The sequence below is a fragment of the Plecotus auritus genome (genome assembly GCF_963455305.1).
Source record: "Plecotus auritus genome assembly, chromosome: 5".
Taxonomy (NCBI): domain Eukaryota; kingdom Metazoa; phylum Chordata; class Mammalia; order Chiroptera; family Vespertilionidae; genus Plecotus; species Plecotus auritus.
The window spans coordinates 107,239,539-107,256,383 of record NC_137776.1 but is presented as its reverse complement, the minus strand read 5'-3'; the positions used below and the strand labels follow the sequence as shown (position 1 = coordinate 107,256,383).

Here is a 16,845-nt window from a genome sequence, read left to right as displayed (position 1 = left end):
AGCTCTTTATCTGACCTTCAATTCTGAATGATAGCTTTGCTGGGTAGAGTAGTCTCGTTTGTAGGTTCTTGCTATTCATCACATTGAAAATTTCTTGCCACTCCCATCTGGCCTGCATAGTTTCTGTTGAGAAATCAGCTGACAATCGTATGGGTGCTCCCTTGTAGGTAACTAACTGTTTTTCTCTTGCTGCTTTTAATATTCTCTCTCTGTCTTTTGCTCTTGGCATTTTAATTATGATATGTCTTGGTGTGGTCCTCTTTGGATTCCTTTTGTTTGGGTTTCTGTGCGCTTCCTGGACTTGTAAGTCTATTTCTTTCACCAGGTGGGGGAAGTTTTCAGTCATTATTTCTTCAAATAGGTTTTCAGTATCTTGCTCTCTCTCTTCTTCTGGCACCCCCATAATTCTGATGTTGGTATGCTTGAAGTTGTCCCAGAGTCTTCTTACACTATCTTCAACTTTTTGGATTTTTTTTTCTTTTTGCTTTTTCGGTTGAGTGTTCTTTGCTTCTTTGTATTTCAAATCTTTGACTTGATTCTTGCGTTCCTCTAGTCTGCTGTTGGGTCTCTGTATAATATTTTTTATTTCAGTCAGTGTATGTTTAATTTCTAGTTGGCCTTTTTCATATCTTCGAGGGTCTCGTTATATTTATCGGCCTTTTCTAGGATATTCTTGAAAAGCCTTATAACCGTGGTTTTGAATTCTATATCCAGTCGTTTGTTTTCCTCCATTTCTCTCGTTTGTGATCTGTTTCTTCGTCTCCCCATTTTGCACTGCTTCCCTGAGTTGTGTGCTAGGTTTCCTATATGGCCCAGTGGGTCGGCCTCCCCAGTTAACCTGAGGTGGACACTCTTGGTGCACCCCTTTGTGGACTGTGTGTACAGCCTTGTTGTAGTTAAGTCTTGATTGTTCTTGGTATCACTGGGAGGAATTAACCTGCAGGCCAGTTGGCTGTGAGGATCAGCTGTGTCTATGCTGGGAGAAGTTCGGTGCTGGAGACAGCCTTATAGGATTAGCCTTGCCAGATTGCAAAAGCCTCTGTGCTCAGCTTGGAAGGGGTGGAGTCTCAGGGCGGGGCAGGCAGTCTTGGCTTCCCGTCAACCCTGCCCTTGCGCACGAGTCTCCAGACCTCTGCCTTCCGCGGTTCCCGAGTTTCCGCCTTACAGTCCAGATTCCCCCCACAAGAGCGTGGGTCGCCAGGGGCTCGCCTGGAACTGGGGTTCAGTGCAGTTGGAGCTGGGGTTCAGTGCTGTCAGGAGCTTCCGCCTCCCTTCCGCTAGGGATAGCCTGTGGTAACCTCCGCAGTCAGTCTTTGTGCACACTCGTGCCTCCAGACTCCTGCCGCCGCAGCTCCCCTGAGTCTCCGAGTCTTTGTGTGCCTTTCTCTCTACCTGACAGTCCAAACTCCCCCTGTATGAGCCTGGGCCCACAGGGTTTCACCTGGAACTGAGGTTCAGTGCAGTCGGAACTGGAGTTCAGTGCAGTCGGGGGCTTCTTTCCCCCTCCCGCCAGAGAAAGCCAGCCAGGCACTCCGCCACCCTTCCTCTCTGCGTGCGTGTCTCCGTACCTCAGCTCTTTGCCGCTCCTTCTCCGTGAGCTTTCCTCTTTCCTTCTAGTTGTAGAATTTCCACTCAGCCAGCTTTCCTGTGGTTCTGGATGGTGTCCGTTCTATCTTTTAGTTGTAGTTTTGAAATTGTTGTGCGGGGCAGCAGTTTAGGTGCTTACCTATGCCGCCATCTTGGTTTCTCCCCTTAACTATTAAGTCTTAACTGTCTATGACACAACTGAGATCCTTTTCGGTGTATTCTTCCTTTCTTTGCTCTAGGCGAAAATATCATCCCCTCCAAAGGTCTCAGGTCGAAGGCGCCAGTTTGTAGTGAACCCCTTTCACATTCCACTTGGTTCAGGGTTCAGGTTCAGGGTTTGGGCTCTGGAGGAGGCCGCACGCAAATGAAAAAGGCTGGAAAATATTTACTTGGAAATATTGGGGGCTAAGTGGAAGCCCAACTCAAGGGGAAGGACTCCAACAACATTATATTTTTAAAAAGCCTTTCTTGAATTAGCTCTGCCTCTTATGTGTGTCTTGGTATCTTGTTGCTTTTGGTCTTTGTGTTTCATCCGGAGGTTTCTCTTAAATGTCTTTCAGTCTAAGGTGGATCTTCTAGTAAGGCACAGAGAAGTTGATTGGAATCTGTGTGTGTGAAAGTGGACCTTGTTTCCTGGTGGACTTCACGTATATTATTGGGGCCTCCACATGTCACTATTTGTGAGTGTTTTCTCTATAGATGAGATTTCAGATTTCCTGCTTGTATGAAAATATCCAATATCATATTTCCTGATTTCACCCTAAAAAGTTTTAAATTCCTACTCCTTTACCACCCGTTGAAGTGGCACTTTCAGTGATGACTGCAAAGCTGGGCTTATTAAATGGCTGTGCAGCAGGGAGAGTGTCACCTTGACAGCTTCCCAGGGAAATTTCACAGGAGGAAAAGGTGCTCACAGGAGAGGAATGAGTGAATTGGGAGGATTGGAGGCAGTGATTGTGGTGTGGAGGGGCATTGTTGAGTATTGCTAATCCATTTTAGTTGCTGGAACATAATTTGTGTGAATTCAGATGTTCCAAAGATAAAGACCAAAGTTAAGTTAAAAGTTGGTAATTTTGGGACATGTATCTGAATGCGCTTCTGTTAGAAAAGTTTGTGCATAGTTTTTCTTGTCCATCATGGTTTAGTGCAGTTTTTTATTTTTTATTGATTGATTGATTTGTAGAGAGGAAGGGAGAGGGAAAAACATTGATTTGTTGTTTACTTATTTACAGATTCATTGGTTGACTCTTGTATGTGCCCTGACTGGGGTTTGAACCTGCAATCTTGGTGTATTGGTACAATACTCTTTATCAACTGAGCTATCGGGCCAGGGCAGTTTAGTGTAGTTTAAATAACTATTTTGTGAGTCCTAGAACACTTAATTTGTAAATATGTCTTTCTCACTTCTGTCAACAAAATAGTTGTAGGTACCTGGTAAAGGATCTTGTTCTGTTTTCCACTGAAAAATCTGTGATGCTCATAGAGGTGATATAACCCATTTTCCATTACAAACTGACATCAGTGCCCAGTGACTATATACACACCTATCTACTTTTCTGTTTTCCACTAAACTGTATGTCTTGGTGACCGCTCCTTAGCAATGTACAGGGATCTTCCTCATGGCTCTTTTCAATTACAGTAGGTCCTCCGTTACGTCGGAGAGCCATTCCTACGGCGTGACGACACAATTTTCGCCTTAAGTAGGAACCCACCTACATAAGCACCTACATCACTCACAGAGCACATACACAGCAGTAATGAAGTGAAACAGTAAAAAAAATGTAAAAGAAAGATAACAATTCCTGACCTTTACTTGTGGTAAATAAATAATAACAAACATAAAGCACATATGTACATACGTCAAAATGATGGAACTTTTTTTTTATTTTTATAAATAGGAGATGGTGATGTAACCACGAAATGACGTACATCGAGTCTGACGTCACCCGAGGACTCTCTGTATATAAAGTTCAATTGTGTGGATGTAGCATATTAGTTTGTTCAGTAGTCAGTCATTTGGACATTTGGGTTGTTTCTACATTTCTGCTATCAGAAATAATAATTGCAGTGGTCCATATATGTGTTATCTGTGTGTCATTGGGATAGATGCCAACAGTAGGATTGGGTCAAATCTTTTTTAAAAAATATTTTATGAATATCAATGAGGAAGGGAGAGGGAGATATAGAAACATCATTGATGAGAATCATTGATCAGCTGCCTCCTGCACACCCCCTACTGGGGATCGAACCCACAACCTGGGCATGTGCCCTGATTAGGAATCGAACTGTGACCTCCTGGTTCATAGGTTGATACTCAGCCGCTATGCTACACCTGCCAGGAAAGATTGAGTATATCTTAGTGCCTGTGTAATTCTGTGGGATGCCAACAGATTACCCTCCATGGCTTTGTACCATTTTCATTCCTACCAGCAAGCAGTATGTAAATGTTTCTCCTACAGTCTTGCCAGAGTAGTATATTCCCAACTACATGGATTTTTGTCCATCTGATGGGTGAGAAATGGTGTGTCTCAGTGTAGTTTTAAGTGTGAGGTTGAATATCTTGTCAGGTAAGGGCCTCTTTGGCTTTCCTTTTTCTGTCCTTATCTCACCCATTTTTGTCTCCTTTCAGAAGCTCTTTTGAAAAATGTTAGTTATTAACCTTTATGATAAGACTAATTTATCTTCCTACTGTGTGGTTCTGGCTTCTTGACAACTCCTTGAGTCCCTGGTCTCTTGCTCCATCTCTATGGCTCTCAGCCAGCTTCACAGATGGCCTTTTGGCCTTCTGCATTCCAGGGTTATATCTGTGGTTGCTTGGCTTCTGTGTGTTTATGGTGCACTTTTCTCTCTTCGTTTCTTAAGAGTATCCTCTGAAACTTTGAGAGATTTGTGTGAGATGTAAATTCTGAGCCCATACATGAATGTAAATGTCAGTTGGTTTTCTTGGGTACAGGGTTCAAATTATTTTTCCTCAACATTAAAGGCATCACCTCTTATTTAAGTGTTGATGGAAGAATAAGTCTTAATAATACCTCTTCAGTTTTTTCAAAAGGACTTTTAAAAATGCACTTAATTTTTTTGAACAGAGGGTACAATGATTTCTCATATACCCCCTTCCTCTCCCTAGCCTCCACCACTAGTATAGTCTCACATGAGAATGTACATTTGTTACAATTGATGAACGTACACTGACACTGCATCATCACCCAGGGTCCAGTGTTTTCCTTATGGTTCACTCTGTGTTATACATTCTGTGGGCTTTGACAAATGTAAAATGACATTTATCCACAATTATAGTATAGTACACAGTAGTTTCACTATCCTAAAAATCCCTGTGCTCCAGCTGTTAATCCCTCCCCCACCCTCAACCACTGACATTTTTTTAATTTTTAAATTAAGTTGACATTCAATATTATATTAGTTTCAGGTGTACAGTGTAGTAGTTAGACACTTATATAATTTACAAAGTGATCCCCCGATAAGTCCAGCACATAGTTATTACAATATTTTTTACTATACTAGAGGCCTGGTGCACGAAATTCGTGCATGGATGGGGGGGGGGTCCCTCAGCCTGGCCTACACCCTCTCCAATCTGGGACCCGTCAGGGGATGTCCAACTGCTGGTTTAGGCCCGATGCTGCAGTCAGACATCCCTCTCGCAATCCGGGACTGCTGGCTCCTAACCACTTGCCTGCCTGATCGCCCCTAACCGCCTCTGCCTGCCAGCCTGATGCCTCAAACTGCTCCCCTGCCGGCCCATTCACCACCAACTGCCCTCCCCTGCCGGCCTGATCGCTCCTAACCGCCACTGCCTTGGCCCCCGCCACTGTGGCTTTGTCCGGAAGACATCTGGTCTAATTAGCATATTACCCTTTTATTAGTATAGATTCCCTGTACTATACTTTAATATGCCCATGACTATTTTGTAACTGCCAATTTGTACTTCTTAATCCCTCCAGCCCATTGGCTTTTTATTGTCTTCACTAGGGTTCCTCAGCCTGGCCTGCGGAGATCAGGCTGAAACCGGCTCTCTGACATACCCCGAGGAGTCCCGGATTGCGAGAGGGCACAGGCTAGGCCGAGGGATTTGTGCACCAGGCCTCTAGTCTATATATATATAAAAGCCTAAGTGACCATTCGACCATTCGACCATTAGCTATGATGTGCGCTCACCGCCAGGGGGCAGACGCTCTGACCGGTAGGTTACCTTGCTGCTGGGGTCCAGATGATTGGGACTGGGCGAGACACACTGGACTCACTCTGGAGCCCTCCTGCGGTCCCTCAGCCTGGCCTGCACCCTCTTGCAATCCGGGATCCCTCCGGGGATGTCGGAGAGCTGCAGGCCAGGCCGAGGGACCCCACTGGTGCACAAATCCGTACACCAGGCCTCTAGTATGCATATAAGATCTTTGGTTAATCTCTTCCTGCGCTCCTCCCTCCCCCCTTCCCTCTGAGATTCATCAGTCTGTTCCATGTTTCCATGCTTGTGGTTTCCACTCCTGTGTTGAATGTCTGACCCCTGGTGGTCAGTGTGTGTCATAGCTACCAGACAGTGGGATGATCAGCCGGTCGCTTAGGCTTTTATATATATAGATAGAATATAGTTTTGCCTTTTCCAGAGTATCATATACTTAGACTCATACAGTAAGTAGTCTTATCAGATTGGTTCTTTCTTGGTAATATGCACTTAAGGTTTATCTGTCTTTTCATGGCTTGATATCTCATTTATCTATTTTTTAATATGGAATGTATTCTATTGTTTGGACATAGTACAGTTTATTTATTTACTCCCGACTGAAGGGATATCTTGGTTACTTCCAAGTTTTGGATGTTTTCAACTCACTTGGGTTAATGCTAAGTGTAAGAGATCCTTCATTTTTACAGCCAAATAATATTCCATTGTGTAAATGTACCACTGCTTTTTTATCTACTGATGGGCACTCAGGCTGTATTTATATCTCATCTATAGTAAATAATGCTGCTGTGAACATAGGGATGCATATATTCTTTCTGATTGGTGTTTTGGTATTCTTAAGATAGATTCCATTTTTAAGCTTTTGAGGAAACTCCATACTGTTTTCTACAGTATGGCCTGCACCCTCTCGCAATCCGGTCACTCATATACCAGCAGAGTATTAGGGTTCCCTTTTCTCCACATCCTCACCAGCACTTGCTGTTTCTTGATTTATTGATGATAGCCATCCTGGCAGGAATGAGATGATACCCCATTGTAATTTTAATTTTATTTTAATTTTCTCTGATGATTAATGATGTTGAGCATTTTTTCATATGCCTGTTGGCCATCTGTGTGTCCTTTTTAGAGAAGTGTCTATTCAGGTCCTTTGTCCAGTTTTTTATTGGATTGTTTTCCTGCTTTTGATTCCTTCAAGTGTATTCTTTTTTTAAAATATATATATTTTTTTTATTTCAGAGAGGAAGGGAGAGGGAGAGATAGAAACATCAATGATGAGAGCTCAGAGCTTCTGTTCCACTAACACGAATGAGTGGCATTGTCACTGCATACAAACACAGGCACAAGAAAGCTATTGTTATATCAGGAAGCCCCAAATTTCAGACTGCCACGTGGTAGACACAGGCTGAGGGTGTTACATGCAGTAGCTCATTTAATCCTTGTAACAGTCCTAGCATGTACAAATACTGCTATCACCAGGTTTGGGGAGCCTCTGGGAACCCTAGTGGCTGAGTCGAGGCTTGGTCCTCAATACTGTGTACTCCCAGTGGCACGTCTGCAGTCAACAAGTAGATTGCTCACAGGCACATACAAAACTCTGGGGATGCGTGATTGGGAGGGCACCATGGGCAGGGCCGTCAGGCAGCCCATGATAATGTCACAGGTGATGTGAAGGCTCTCCCCACCCCAGCCGTTGAGGGGTACCCAGCCTACGTGACTGTACCTGAGGGTGGGGCCAGTGTTTCCCTGTGGGTTGGGTATTTGCCTTCTCCCCAGCTGTTGCTACTGGGAGGGGCCTGAGTCCCTTAGGAAAAATAGCTGCTGGGGTTTGGTGGTAGGGGTGGGGCGGGGGGGAGGGCACTAATTCCAGGTCTCCTGGCCTTCTCTTTTCCATGTCTCCCACCCCAGCCTCTCTTCAGGCAACTCCAGTCCCCACTGCCCTCTCTCCACAGAAGCCTCAGGTTAGTGCCTGCAAACAAAAATCCTGTGCCCTGGGTTTTTTGTTTTTAACAAAACAAACCAAAAAGTGCCTTTATCTCTGACTGTGTTTTATGGTCCAGAATGTGGTCTATCTTGGTGAATACTCCTTGGGAACTTGAGAAGGTGATGTTGGATAAAGTAGGTGGTAGATATCAGCTATTCAGTTGAACTATGTCCTAGTTGGATCTGTCCATGTATGTGTGATAAAGAGGTATTGAAGTCTTCTGACTATGATAATGGATTCACCTATTGCTCCTTGTAGTTCTGTCAGTTTTGCCTCCTATAGTTTGATGCTCTGTTCTTAGGTATGTACACATCAAGGATTGTTATGTAATATTGGAGAATTGACATCTTTGTCATAGTGAAATGCCTTTATCCCCAGTGACATTTCCTTGCTCTGAAATTTCTTTCTGAAATTAATATAGCTATGCCTGCTTTCTTTTGATCACTGTTAGCATGGCATATCTTTTCCATTTCTTTGTTTTGTTGATTTCATAGAGGAAGAGAGAGATAGAAATATCAATGATGAGAGAGAATCATTGATTGGCTGCCTCCTACATCCCCCCCCCCCCCGCCGCCCCCCGCACACTGGGGATCGAGCCCACAACCTGGGCATGTGCCCTTGACTGGAATCAAACCTGGGACCCTCTAGTCCACAGGCTGACGCTTTATCCACTGAGCCTAACCAGCTAGGGCTAAAGTGTATTTCTTATAGACAGCATACAGTGTGGTTTTGTTTTTTGGAGTATGACAATCTGTTTTAATTGGTGTGTTTAGGCCACTGGTATTTAAGTTGATTTTTGGATTAGTATTTGTCATATTTGCTACTGTATCCTATTTGCCATTGCTTCTTCCCATTTTTGTCTTCTAATTGTTTTCTGCCTTTTATGATTTTAATTGAGCATCTATATATATATATAAAAGCCTAAGCCTGACCATCCAACCAGTAGCTATGACGTGCACTGACCACCAGGGAGCAGATGTTCAACGCAGGAGCTGCTGAGCTGCGGTGACTTGGCAGCTGCAGTTCTTGAGTGACGCACCTGAAAACAGAGAGGAGGGAGCCCGATTCCAGGGTGCATCACCCGAGAATGCCCTCTTGCAATCCGGGACCCCTCAGGGGATGTTGGAGAGCTGGTTTCAGCCCAAACCCCACAGGCCAGGCCGAGGGACCCCACCGGTGCACAAATCTGTGCACCGGGCCTCTGCTTTTACATAATTCCCTTTTTTTTTTTTTTTTGCATGTCGATTACCATTGGTCCTTGAACAATGTGGATTTGAACTGTACAGGTCCACTTATACGTGGATTTTTTTCACTAAATACTGTAAATGTATTTTCTCTTATGACTTAATACCATTTTCTCTACAGTATTATAAAAATACAGAATATAAAACATATATAATATACAGAGTGTTGACTGTTTATGTTATTGAAAAGGCCTCTGGTCAACAGTAGGCTATTAGTTTACTACTAATAGTTTTGCGGGAGTCAGGAGTTAATATGTGGATTTTTGGCTCTGTGGAGTGTTGAGTATCCCAACCCCAGCATTGTTCAAGGGTCAACTTTATATGCTTTTAAAAAACGTTTTTAACCCTAGAATTTGCAATATACGTTTACAGCTATTCCAAATCTACTTTAACATTGCAATACTTCAATGGTAGTAACAATACCTTTTAATACAAAATATTCTAATTCCTTCTCTGATCCATTTGCTAATATTTTGAACAAAATGTTACCCATTTAGTTTTAAATAAGAAAAATTAAAGTTTATTTTATCTTCATTTATTCCATATCTTGGCTATTGTAAATAATGCTGCAGTTAACATAGGAGTGCATATGTCTTTTTGAATTAGTGTCATGGATTTCTTTGGATAAATATCCAAAAGTGGGATTGCTGGGTCATATAGTAATTCTATTTTTAATTTTTTAAGGAACTTCTCTATTATTTTCCACTAGGGGCCCAGTGCACGAATTCGTGCACCTTGAAAGGAACTGTGGGCTGCGAGGCTGCATGGGCACAGGGACGGGTCTCGGACCATCCTCCGCGCCCCGCCCAGCCCCTCCCACCGTGGTCCCCGGTCCCTCTCTGCTAGCAGCCCCACTCCTGCCACCGCCGCTCCCACGCGCTGATGGGGCTGGCGCCAGCAGCGGGTGCGAGTGGAGGCTACTGCCCCGATCACCCTTCCAGGAGCAGGGGGAGGTGGAGAAGCCCTCAGGGGCAAACAGGGCTGGCCCCGGCTGTGGATGCGAGCAAGGCCATCACCAGCAGTGGGTGCAAGAGGTGGCTGCTGGCCCCAATCACCCCTCAGGAGCAGAGTGACGTAGAGAAGCCCTGAGAGGCAATCGGGGCCGGCAGTGGGTCGGTGCGGGGCTGGTGTGGGCACCAGGTGCAAGCACCGGACAGGACCATGGCGCTCGGGAGCAAAGAATTTTCAGTAACCACCAGGGGCTTGCCCCATGACAGCGACCAGTGCCCCGCCTTGGTCTGTCAACCCCACTCACCACCTGCTCCACCATCCCACTGTGGCCGACACCCTCCATGTTCCACGTGCGCCCCATGGTGGTCAGCGCACGTCGTAGCGACCGGTTGTTCAGTTGTTCTGCCGTTCGATCTATTTGCATATTTGGGTTTTATATATATAGATGGTGGCTGTACCAATTTGTAATCTCACTTTTACAATAGTCCATGAGCACTTGGTTGTTGATTTATTGATGATATTTATCCTGATAGGTGTGAGGTGGTATCCCATTGTAGTTTTGATTTGCATTTCCCTGTTGATTGGTGATTTTGAGCATCTTTTCATATGTCTATTGGCCATCTATATGTCTTCTTGGGGAAAAAAGTCTATTCAGGTCCTCTTTTTTGTTTGTTTGTTTTTTGGTGTTCAGGTGTGTATTTGGGGATTAACTCCATATTGGATGTATCACTTATGAATAATTTCCTTTCCCATTTAGTGGGTTGTCTTTTTGTTTTGTTAATGGTTTCCTTTGATCTGCAAAAACTTGTTTATTTTTTTTCCTTTTTTTTTTAAATTTCTTTATTAAGGTATTACATATGTGTCCTTATTACCCCATTATCCCCCACCTGCCATTCATGCCCACACCACCCTGTTGTCTGTGTCCATTGATTAGGCTTATATGCATACATATAAGTCCTTCGGTTGATCTCTCCTCCTTACCCCCACCCTCCCCTACCTGCCCTGACGTTTGACGTTCTGATGGATGTTTCCCTGTCTCTGAATCTATTTTTGTTCATCAGTTTATGTTATTCATTATATTCCACAAATGAGTGAGATCATGTGATATTTATCTTTCTCTGCCTGGCTTATTTCACTTAGCATAATGCTCTCCATCTCCATCCATGTTGTTGCAAATGGTAAGAGTTCCTTCTTTTTTACCGCAGCATAGTATTCCATTGTGTAGATGTACCACAGTTTTTTAATCCACTCATCTGCTGATGGGCACTTAGGCTGTTTCCAAATCTTAGCTATGGTAAATTGTGCTGCTGTGAACATAGGGGTGCATATATCCTTTCTGATCCATGTTTCTAGTTTCTTGGGATATATTCCTAGAAGTGGGATCACTGGGTCAAATGGGAGTTTCATTTTTAGTTTTTTGAGGAAATTCCATACTGTTCTCCACAGTGGCTGCACCAGTCTACATTCCCACCAGCAGTGCACGAGGGTTCCTTTTTCTCTGCATCCTCGCCAGCACTTGTCATGTATTGATTTGTTGATGATAGCCATTCTGACAGGTGTTGGATGGTACCGCATTGTCGTTTTGATTTGCATCTCTCTGATGATTAGTGACTTTGAGCATGTTTTCATATGCCTCTTGGCCTTCCTTCTGTCTTCTTTCGAAAAGTGTCTATTTAGATCAGTTGCCAATTTTTTGATTGGATTGTTTATCTTATTTTTGTTAAGCTGCATGAGTTCCCTGTAAATGTTGGAGATTAAACCCTTATTGTTGATATCATTGGCAAATATGTTCTCCCATGCAATGGGCTTTCTTGTTGTTTTATTGATGGTCTCCTTTGCTGTGCAAACGCTTTTTATTTTGATGTAGTCCCATTTGTTTATTTTCTCTTTAGTTTCCATTGCCCTAGGAGCAGTATCAGTGAAGAAATTGCTTCGGCATATATCAGAGATTTTTCTGCCTGTGGATTCCTCTAGTATTTTTATGGTATCTCGTCGTATGTTTAAGTCCTTGATCCATTTTGAGTTTATTTTTGCGTATGGTGTAAGTTGGTGGTCTAGTTTCATTTTTTTGCATGTATCTGTCCAATTTTCCCAACACCATTTATTGAAGAGACTGTCTTGACTCCATTATATGTTCGTTCATGCCTCCTTTGTCAAATATTAATTGAGCATAGTGATTTGGGTTGATTTCTAGGTTCTCTATTCTATTCCACTGATCTATATGTCTGTTCTTGTGCCAGTACCAGGCAGTTTTGAGAACAGTGGCTTTGTCATACAGCTTGAAATCTGGTATTGAGATCCCACCTACTTTGTTCTTCTTTCTCAGGATTGCTGTGGCTATTCAGGGTCTTTTTTTTATTCCAGATGAATTTTTGGAGAGTTGTTTCTAGGTCTGTGAAATATGCCGTTGGTATTTTAATGGGGAGTGCATTGAATCTATAGATTGCTTTGGGTAGTATAGACATTTTATTTAATGATGTTGATTCTCCCAATCCATGAACATGATATGTTCTTCCATCTGTTTACGTCTTCCTCTATCTCTTTTTTCAGTGTCATGTAGTTTTCCGCGTATAGGTCTTTTACCTCCTTGGTTAAGTTTATTCCCACGTATCTTAATTTTTTTGGTGCAATGGTAAATGGGATTGCTTTTTTAGTCTCTCTTTCTGTAAGTTCACTATTGGTGTATAGAAATGCCATAGATTTCTTGGCGTTAATTTTGTATCCAGCTACATTGCCGAGTTCATTTATTAAGTCTATTAGTTTATTTATTTATTTATTTATTTTTAAATATATTTTTATTGATTGTTTACAGAGAGCAAGGGTGAGGGATAGAGAGTTAGAAACATGGATGAGAAACATCTATCAGCTGCCTCCTGCACACCTCCTACTGGGGATGTGCCTGCAACCAAGGTACATGCCCTTGACCAGAATCGAACCTGGGACCTTTCAGTCTGCAGGCCGACGCTCTATCCACTGAGCCAAACTGGTTAGGGCTCTATCAGTTTTTTGAGGGAGTCTTTCTGGTTTTCCATGTACAGTATCATGTCATCTGCAAATAAGGATAGCTTTACTTCTTTTCCAATTTGGATGCCTTTTATTTCTTCTTCTTGTCTAATTGCAATGGCTAATACTTCCAGTACTGTGTCGAACAGGAGTGGTGAGAGTGGGCATCCCTGTCTTTTTCCTGTTCTTAGGGGAAATGGTTTTAGTTTTTGCCCATTGAGTATGATGTTAGCTGTGGGTTTATCATATATAGCTTTTATTATGTTGAGGTATGATCCTTCTATTCCCACCTTGCTGAGAGTTTTTATCAAGAAAGGGTGTTGGATTTTGTCAAATGCTTTTTCTGCATCAATTGATATGACTCTGCGATTTTTATCTCTCAATTTGTTTATGTGATGTACCATGTTTATTGATTTGCGGATATTGTACCATCCTTGCATTCCTGGGATAAATCCTACGTGGTCATGGTGTATGATCTTTCTGATGTAGTGCTGGATCCGATTTGCTAGAATTTTGTTGAGGATTTTGGCATCTATGTTCATGAGGGATATTGGCCTGTAATTATCTTTCATTGTGTTGTCTTTATCTAGTTTTGGTATTAGGGTGATGCTGCATTCATATAATGAGCTTGGAAGTGTTCCTTCCTCTTAAATTTTTTGGAATACTCTGAGGAGGATAGGTTTTAGTTCTTCCTTGAATGTTTGGTAAAACTCCCCTGTGAAGCCGTCTGGTCCCGGGCTTTTGTTTGCTCGAAGCTTTTTGATGACTGCTTCAATTTCTTCTATAGTTACTGGCATATTGAGATGTTTAGATTCTTCCTGATTGAGTTTTGGAAAGTTATATTTTTCTAGGAATATGTCCATTTCCTCCAGGTTGTCCAGTTTGTTGGAATAGAGTTGTTCGTAGTATTTTTTAACAATCCTTTGTATTTCAGTGGGGTCTGTTGTTATTTCACCTCTTTCATTTCTGATTTTGTTTATTTGGGTCCTCTCTCTTTGCTTCTTGGTGAGCCTGGCTAGAGGTTCATCAATCTTGTTTATCCTTTCAAAGAACCAGCTATTGGTTTTGTTGATCTTTTGTATTGTTTTTTTTGGTCTCAATGTCGTTTATCTTCGCTCTGATCTTTAGTATTTCCTTCCTTCTGCTTACACTGGGCTTTTCTTGTTGCTCTTTTTCTAATCTTTGAGTTGTTGGGTTAGGTAATTTATTACCATTGTTTCTTGTTTTTTGCAGTAGGCTTGTAGAGCTATGAACTTCCCTCTCAAGACTGCTTTGGCTGTGTCCCATAGATTTTGGATTGTTGTGTTTTCATTGTCACTTGTTGCCGTGATGTTTTTTTTTCTTCCTTGATCTCTCTGGTAAACCAGTCATTGTTTAATAGCATGCTGTTTAGTCTCCATGTGTTTGATTTTTTTGTATTGTTTTTATTGTAGTTGATTTCCATTTTTATGCCACTGTGATCTGAGAAGATGCTTGATATGATTTCTGTCTTCTTGAATTTGAAGAGACTTTGCCTATGTCCCAACATATGGTCTATCTTTGAAAATGACCCATGTGCCCTTGAGAAGAATGTATATTCTGGGGTGAAGTGCTTTGGGGTGAAGTGTTCTGAAGTTGTGAATTCCATCTGGTCTAGTGAGTCATTTAGGATTGATGTTTCTTTGCTGATTTTTTATTTAGAGGATTTGTCCCATGGTGATAGTGGGCTATTAAAGTCTCCTACTATGATTGTATTGCTGTCAATCTCTCCTTTGATACCCTCCAGGAGTTTTTTTTATGTATTTGGGTGCTCCTGTATTGGGTGCGTATATGTTTACCAGAGTTATTTCTTCTTGTTGGATTGCTCCCTTTAGTATTATGAAGTGGCCTTCCTTATCTCTTGTTATGTCCTTCAGTTTGAGATCTAATTTGTCAGATAGAAGTATTGCTACCCCAGCTCTTTTTTCATTTCCATTCGCCTGAAAAACCTTTTTCCATCCCTTCGCCCTCAGTCTGTGTGCGTCTTTTTTTCTGAGGTGGTTTTGTGTAGACTGCAGATATATGGATCCTGTTTTCTTTTCTTTTTTTTAAACATATTCATATTTATAAATCTTAAGTGTACAATACTTCATTATTGACTATAGTTACAGTGTTGGTAGACACTCTTACAGTCCCTCTTCTTCTTTTTTTTAAAATATATTTTATTGATATTTTACAGAGAGGAAGGGAGAGGGATAGAGAGTCAGAAACATCGATGAGAGAGAAACATCGATCAGCTGCCTCCTGCACACCCCCTACTGGGGATGTGCCTGCAACCAAGGTACATGCCTTTGACTGGAATCGAACCTGGGACCTTTTAGTCTGCAGGCCGACGCTCTATCCACTGAGCCAAACCGGTCAGGGCTGGGTCCTGTTTTCTTATCCACTCACCTACCCTATGTCTTTTGATTGGGTCATTTAATCCATTTACATTTAAAGGTATTATTGATAGGTACTTGTTTGTTGCCATTTTTATTCTTTACCCCTGTGTTCCTTCTTCGCTTCCTATTTCTTTTTTTTACAGCAGACCCTTTAGCATTTCTTGCATTGCTGGTTTGGTGGTAATAAATTCCCTTAGTCCTTTTTTGTCTGTGAAGCTCCTGATTTCACCTTCAATTTTGATTGATAGCCTTGCTGGGTACAGTATTGTTGGATTCAGACCCTTCCTTTGCATGACTTTGTATATTTCATTCCATTCCCTTCTGGCTTGATGTTTCTGTTGAGAAATGACTTGCTAGTCTGATGGGGGTTCCTTTGTAGGTAACTTTCTGTCTCTCTGGCCGCTTTTAAGATTCTTACTTTGTCATTGGTGTTTTCCAGTTTAATTATAATGTGCCTTGGCGTCGGTCTTTTGGAGTTCATTTTGCTTGGGACTCTGTGAGCTTCTTGGATTGGTGTGGGTTTTTTCTTCCCTATATTAGGGAAGTTTTCTGTCATTATTTCTTCAAACAGGTTTTCTATTCCTTGCTCAGTTTCCTCTCCTTCTGGAACCCCTATTATGCGGATGTTGTTTTGTTTCGTGTTGTCTCAAAGTTCCCTTAGGCTCTCCTTCTGCTTTTTAATTTTTTTTTCTAGCAGCTGCTCTCCTTGGGTACTTTTTCCTACCTTGTCTTCTAGCTCACTGATGCGGTCCTCTGCTTCTTCTAGTCTACTCTTGATGCTTTCTATTGAGTTCTTTACAGCAGCAATGTCATTTTTCATTTCTTCTTGGTTCTTCATTTCCTCTTGGTTCTCATTCATATTGTCGAATTTGTCTTCCATTCTTTTCATCCACCTAGTGACCATTTCTCTGAATTCTTTCTCTGACAGGTGGCTTGCCTCCATTTCGTTTACTTCCTTTTCTGGCGATGCCTGCTTTTCATTCATATGTAGGCTATTTCTTTGTCTCCCCATGGTCTCTCTTCTCCGGATGTCTGGTTATGTAGTTCTCTCTCTCCTGTGTTGTTTTGAAGGCACAAAATACAACACAACCAGGTACAACACACAAGGCACTGAACAGAAATGTATTCACGATATTAATAACCCCAAATAAAGGTGATTACCAGAGAAATGCAAATTAGGGGATAGGAGAGAAAGAAGAGAAAAAAAATAATAAAGGAAAAAAAGAAAGGAGTGCCAAAATGAAATTGGGAAAAGGGAAAAAAAAGCAAGAGAGAAAAGGAAGACAATAAGAAAGAAAAGGGGAACAAACTATATATATGGGGAGAAAACTGCAATAGAACAGCCACTAATCCCAGCAAATGCCAGCAACAAGTATCTGTAGATGAATACAAACTACAAACAACAAGTAATATCAAATGAGGCGAGGGAAAACAGAAGCAAAAACAAAGCAAACAAACAAACAAAAAAAGAATAAGCAAAACAAT

General features: G+C 42.0%; 1 protein-coding gene across 8 annotated transcripts in view; it reads left to right on the top strand.

Annotated features, from left to right (window-relative positions):
- SPIN1 (spindlin 1) overlaps positions 1-16,845 on the top strand; it is a 109,955-nt gene that overhangs the window by 45,617 nt on the left and 47,493 nt on the right. For 3 of the 8 annotated variants that reach the window (XM_080670357.1, XM_080670355.1, XM_080670356.1), the window contains one exon: positions 7,688-7,740. The exons of the other annotated variants lie outside the window; for them this stretch is intronic. In XM_080670357.1, coding sequence (XP_080526483.1) covers positions 7,688-7,740 — 53 coding nt within the window. The remainder of the gene's footprint in view (positions 1-7,687; positions 7,741-16,845) is intronic. 8 annotated transcript variants of the gene reach the window in all.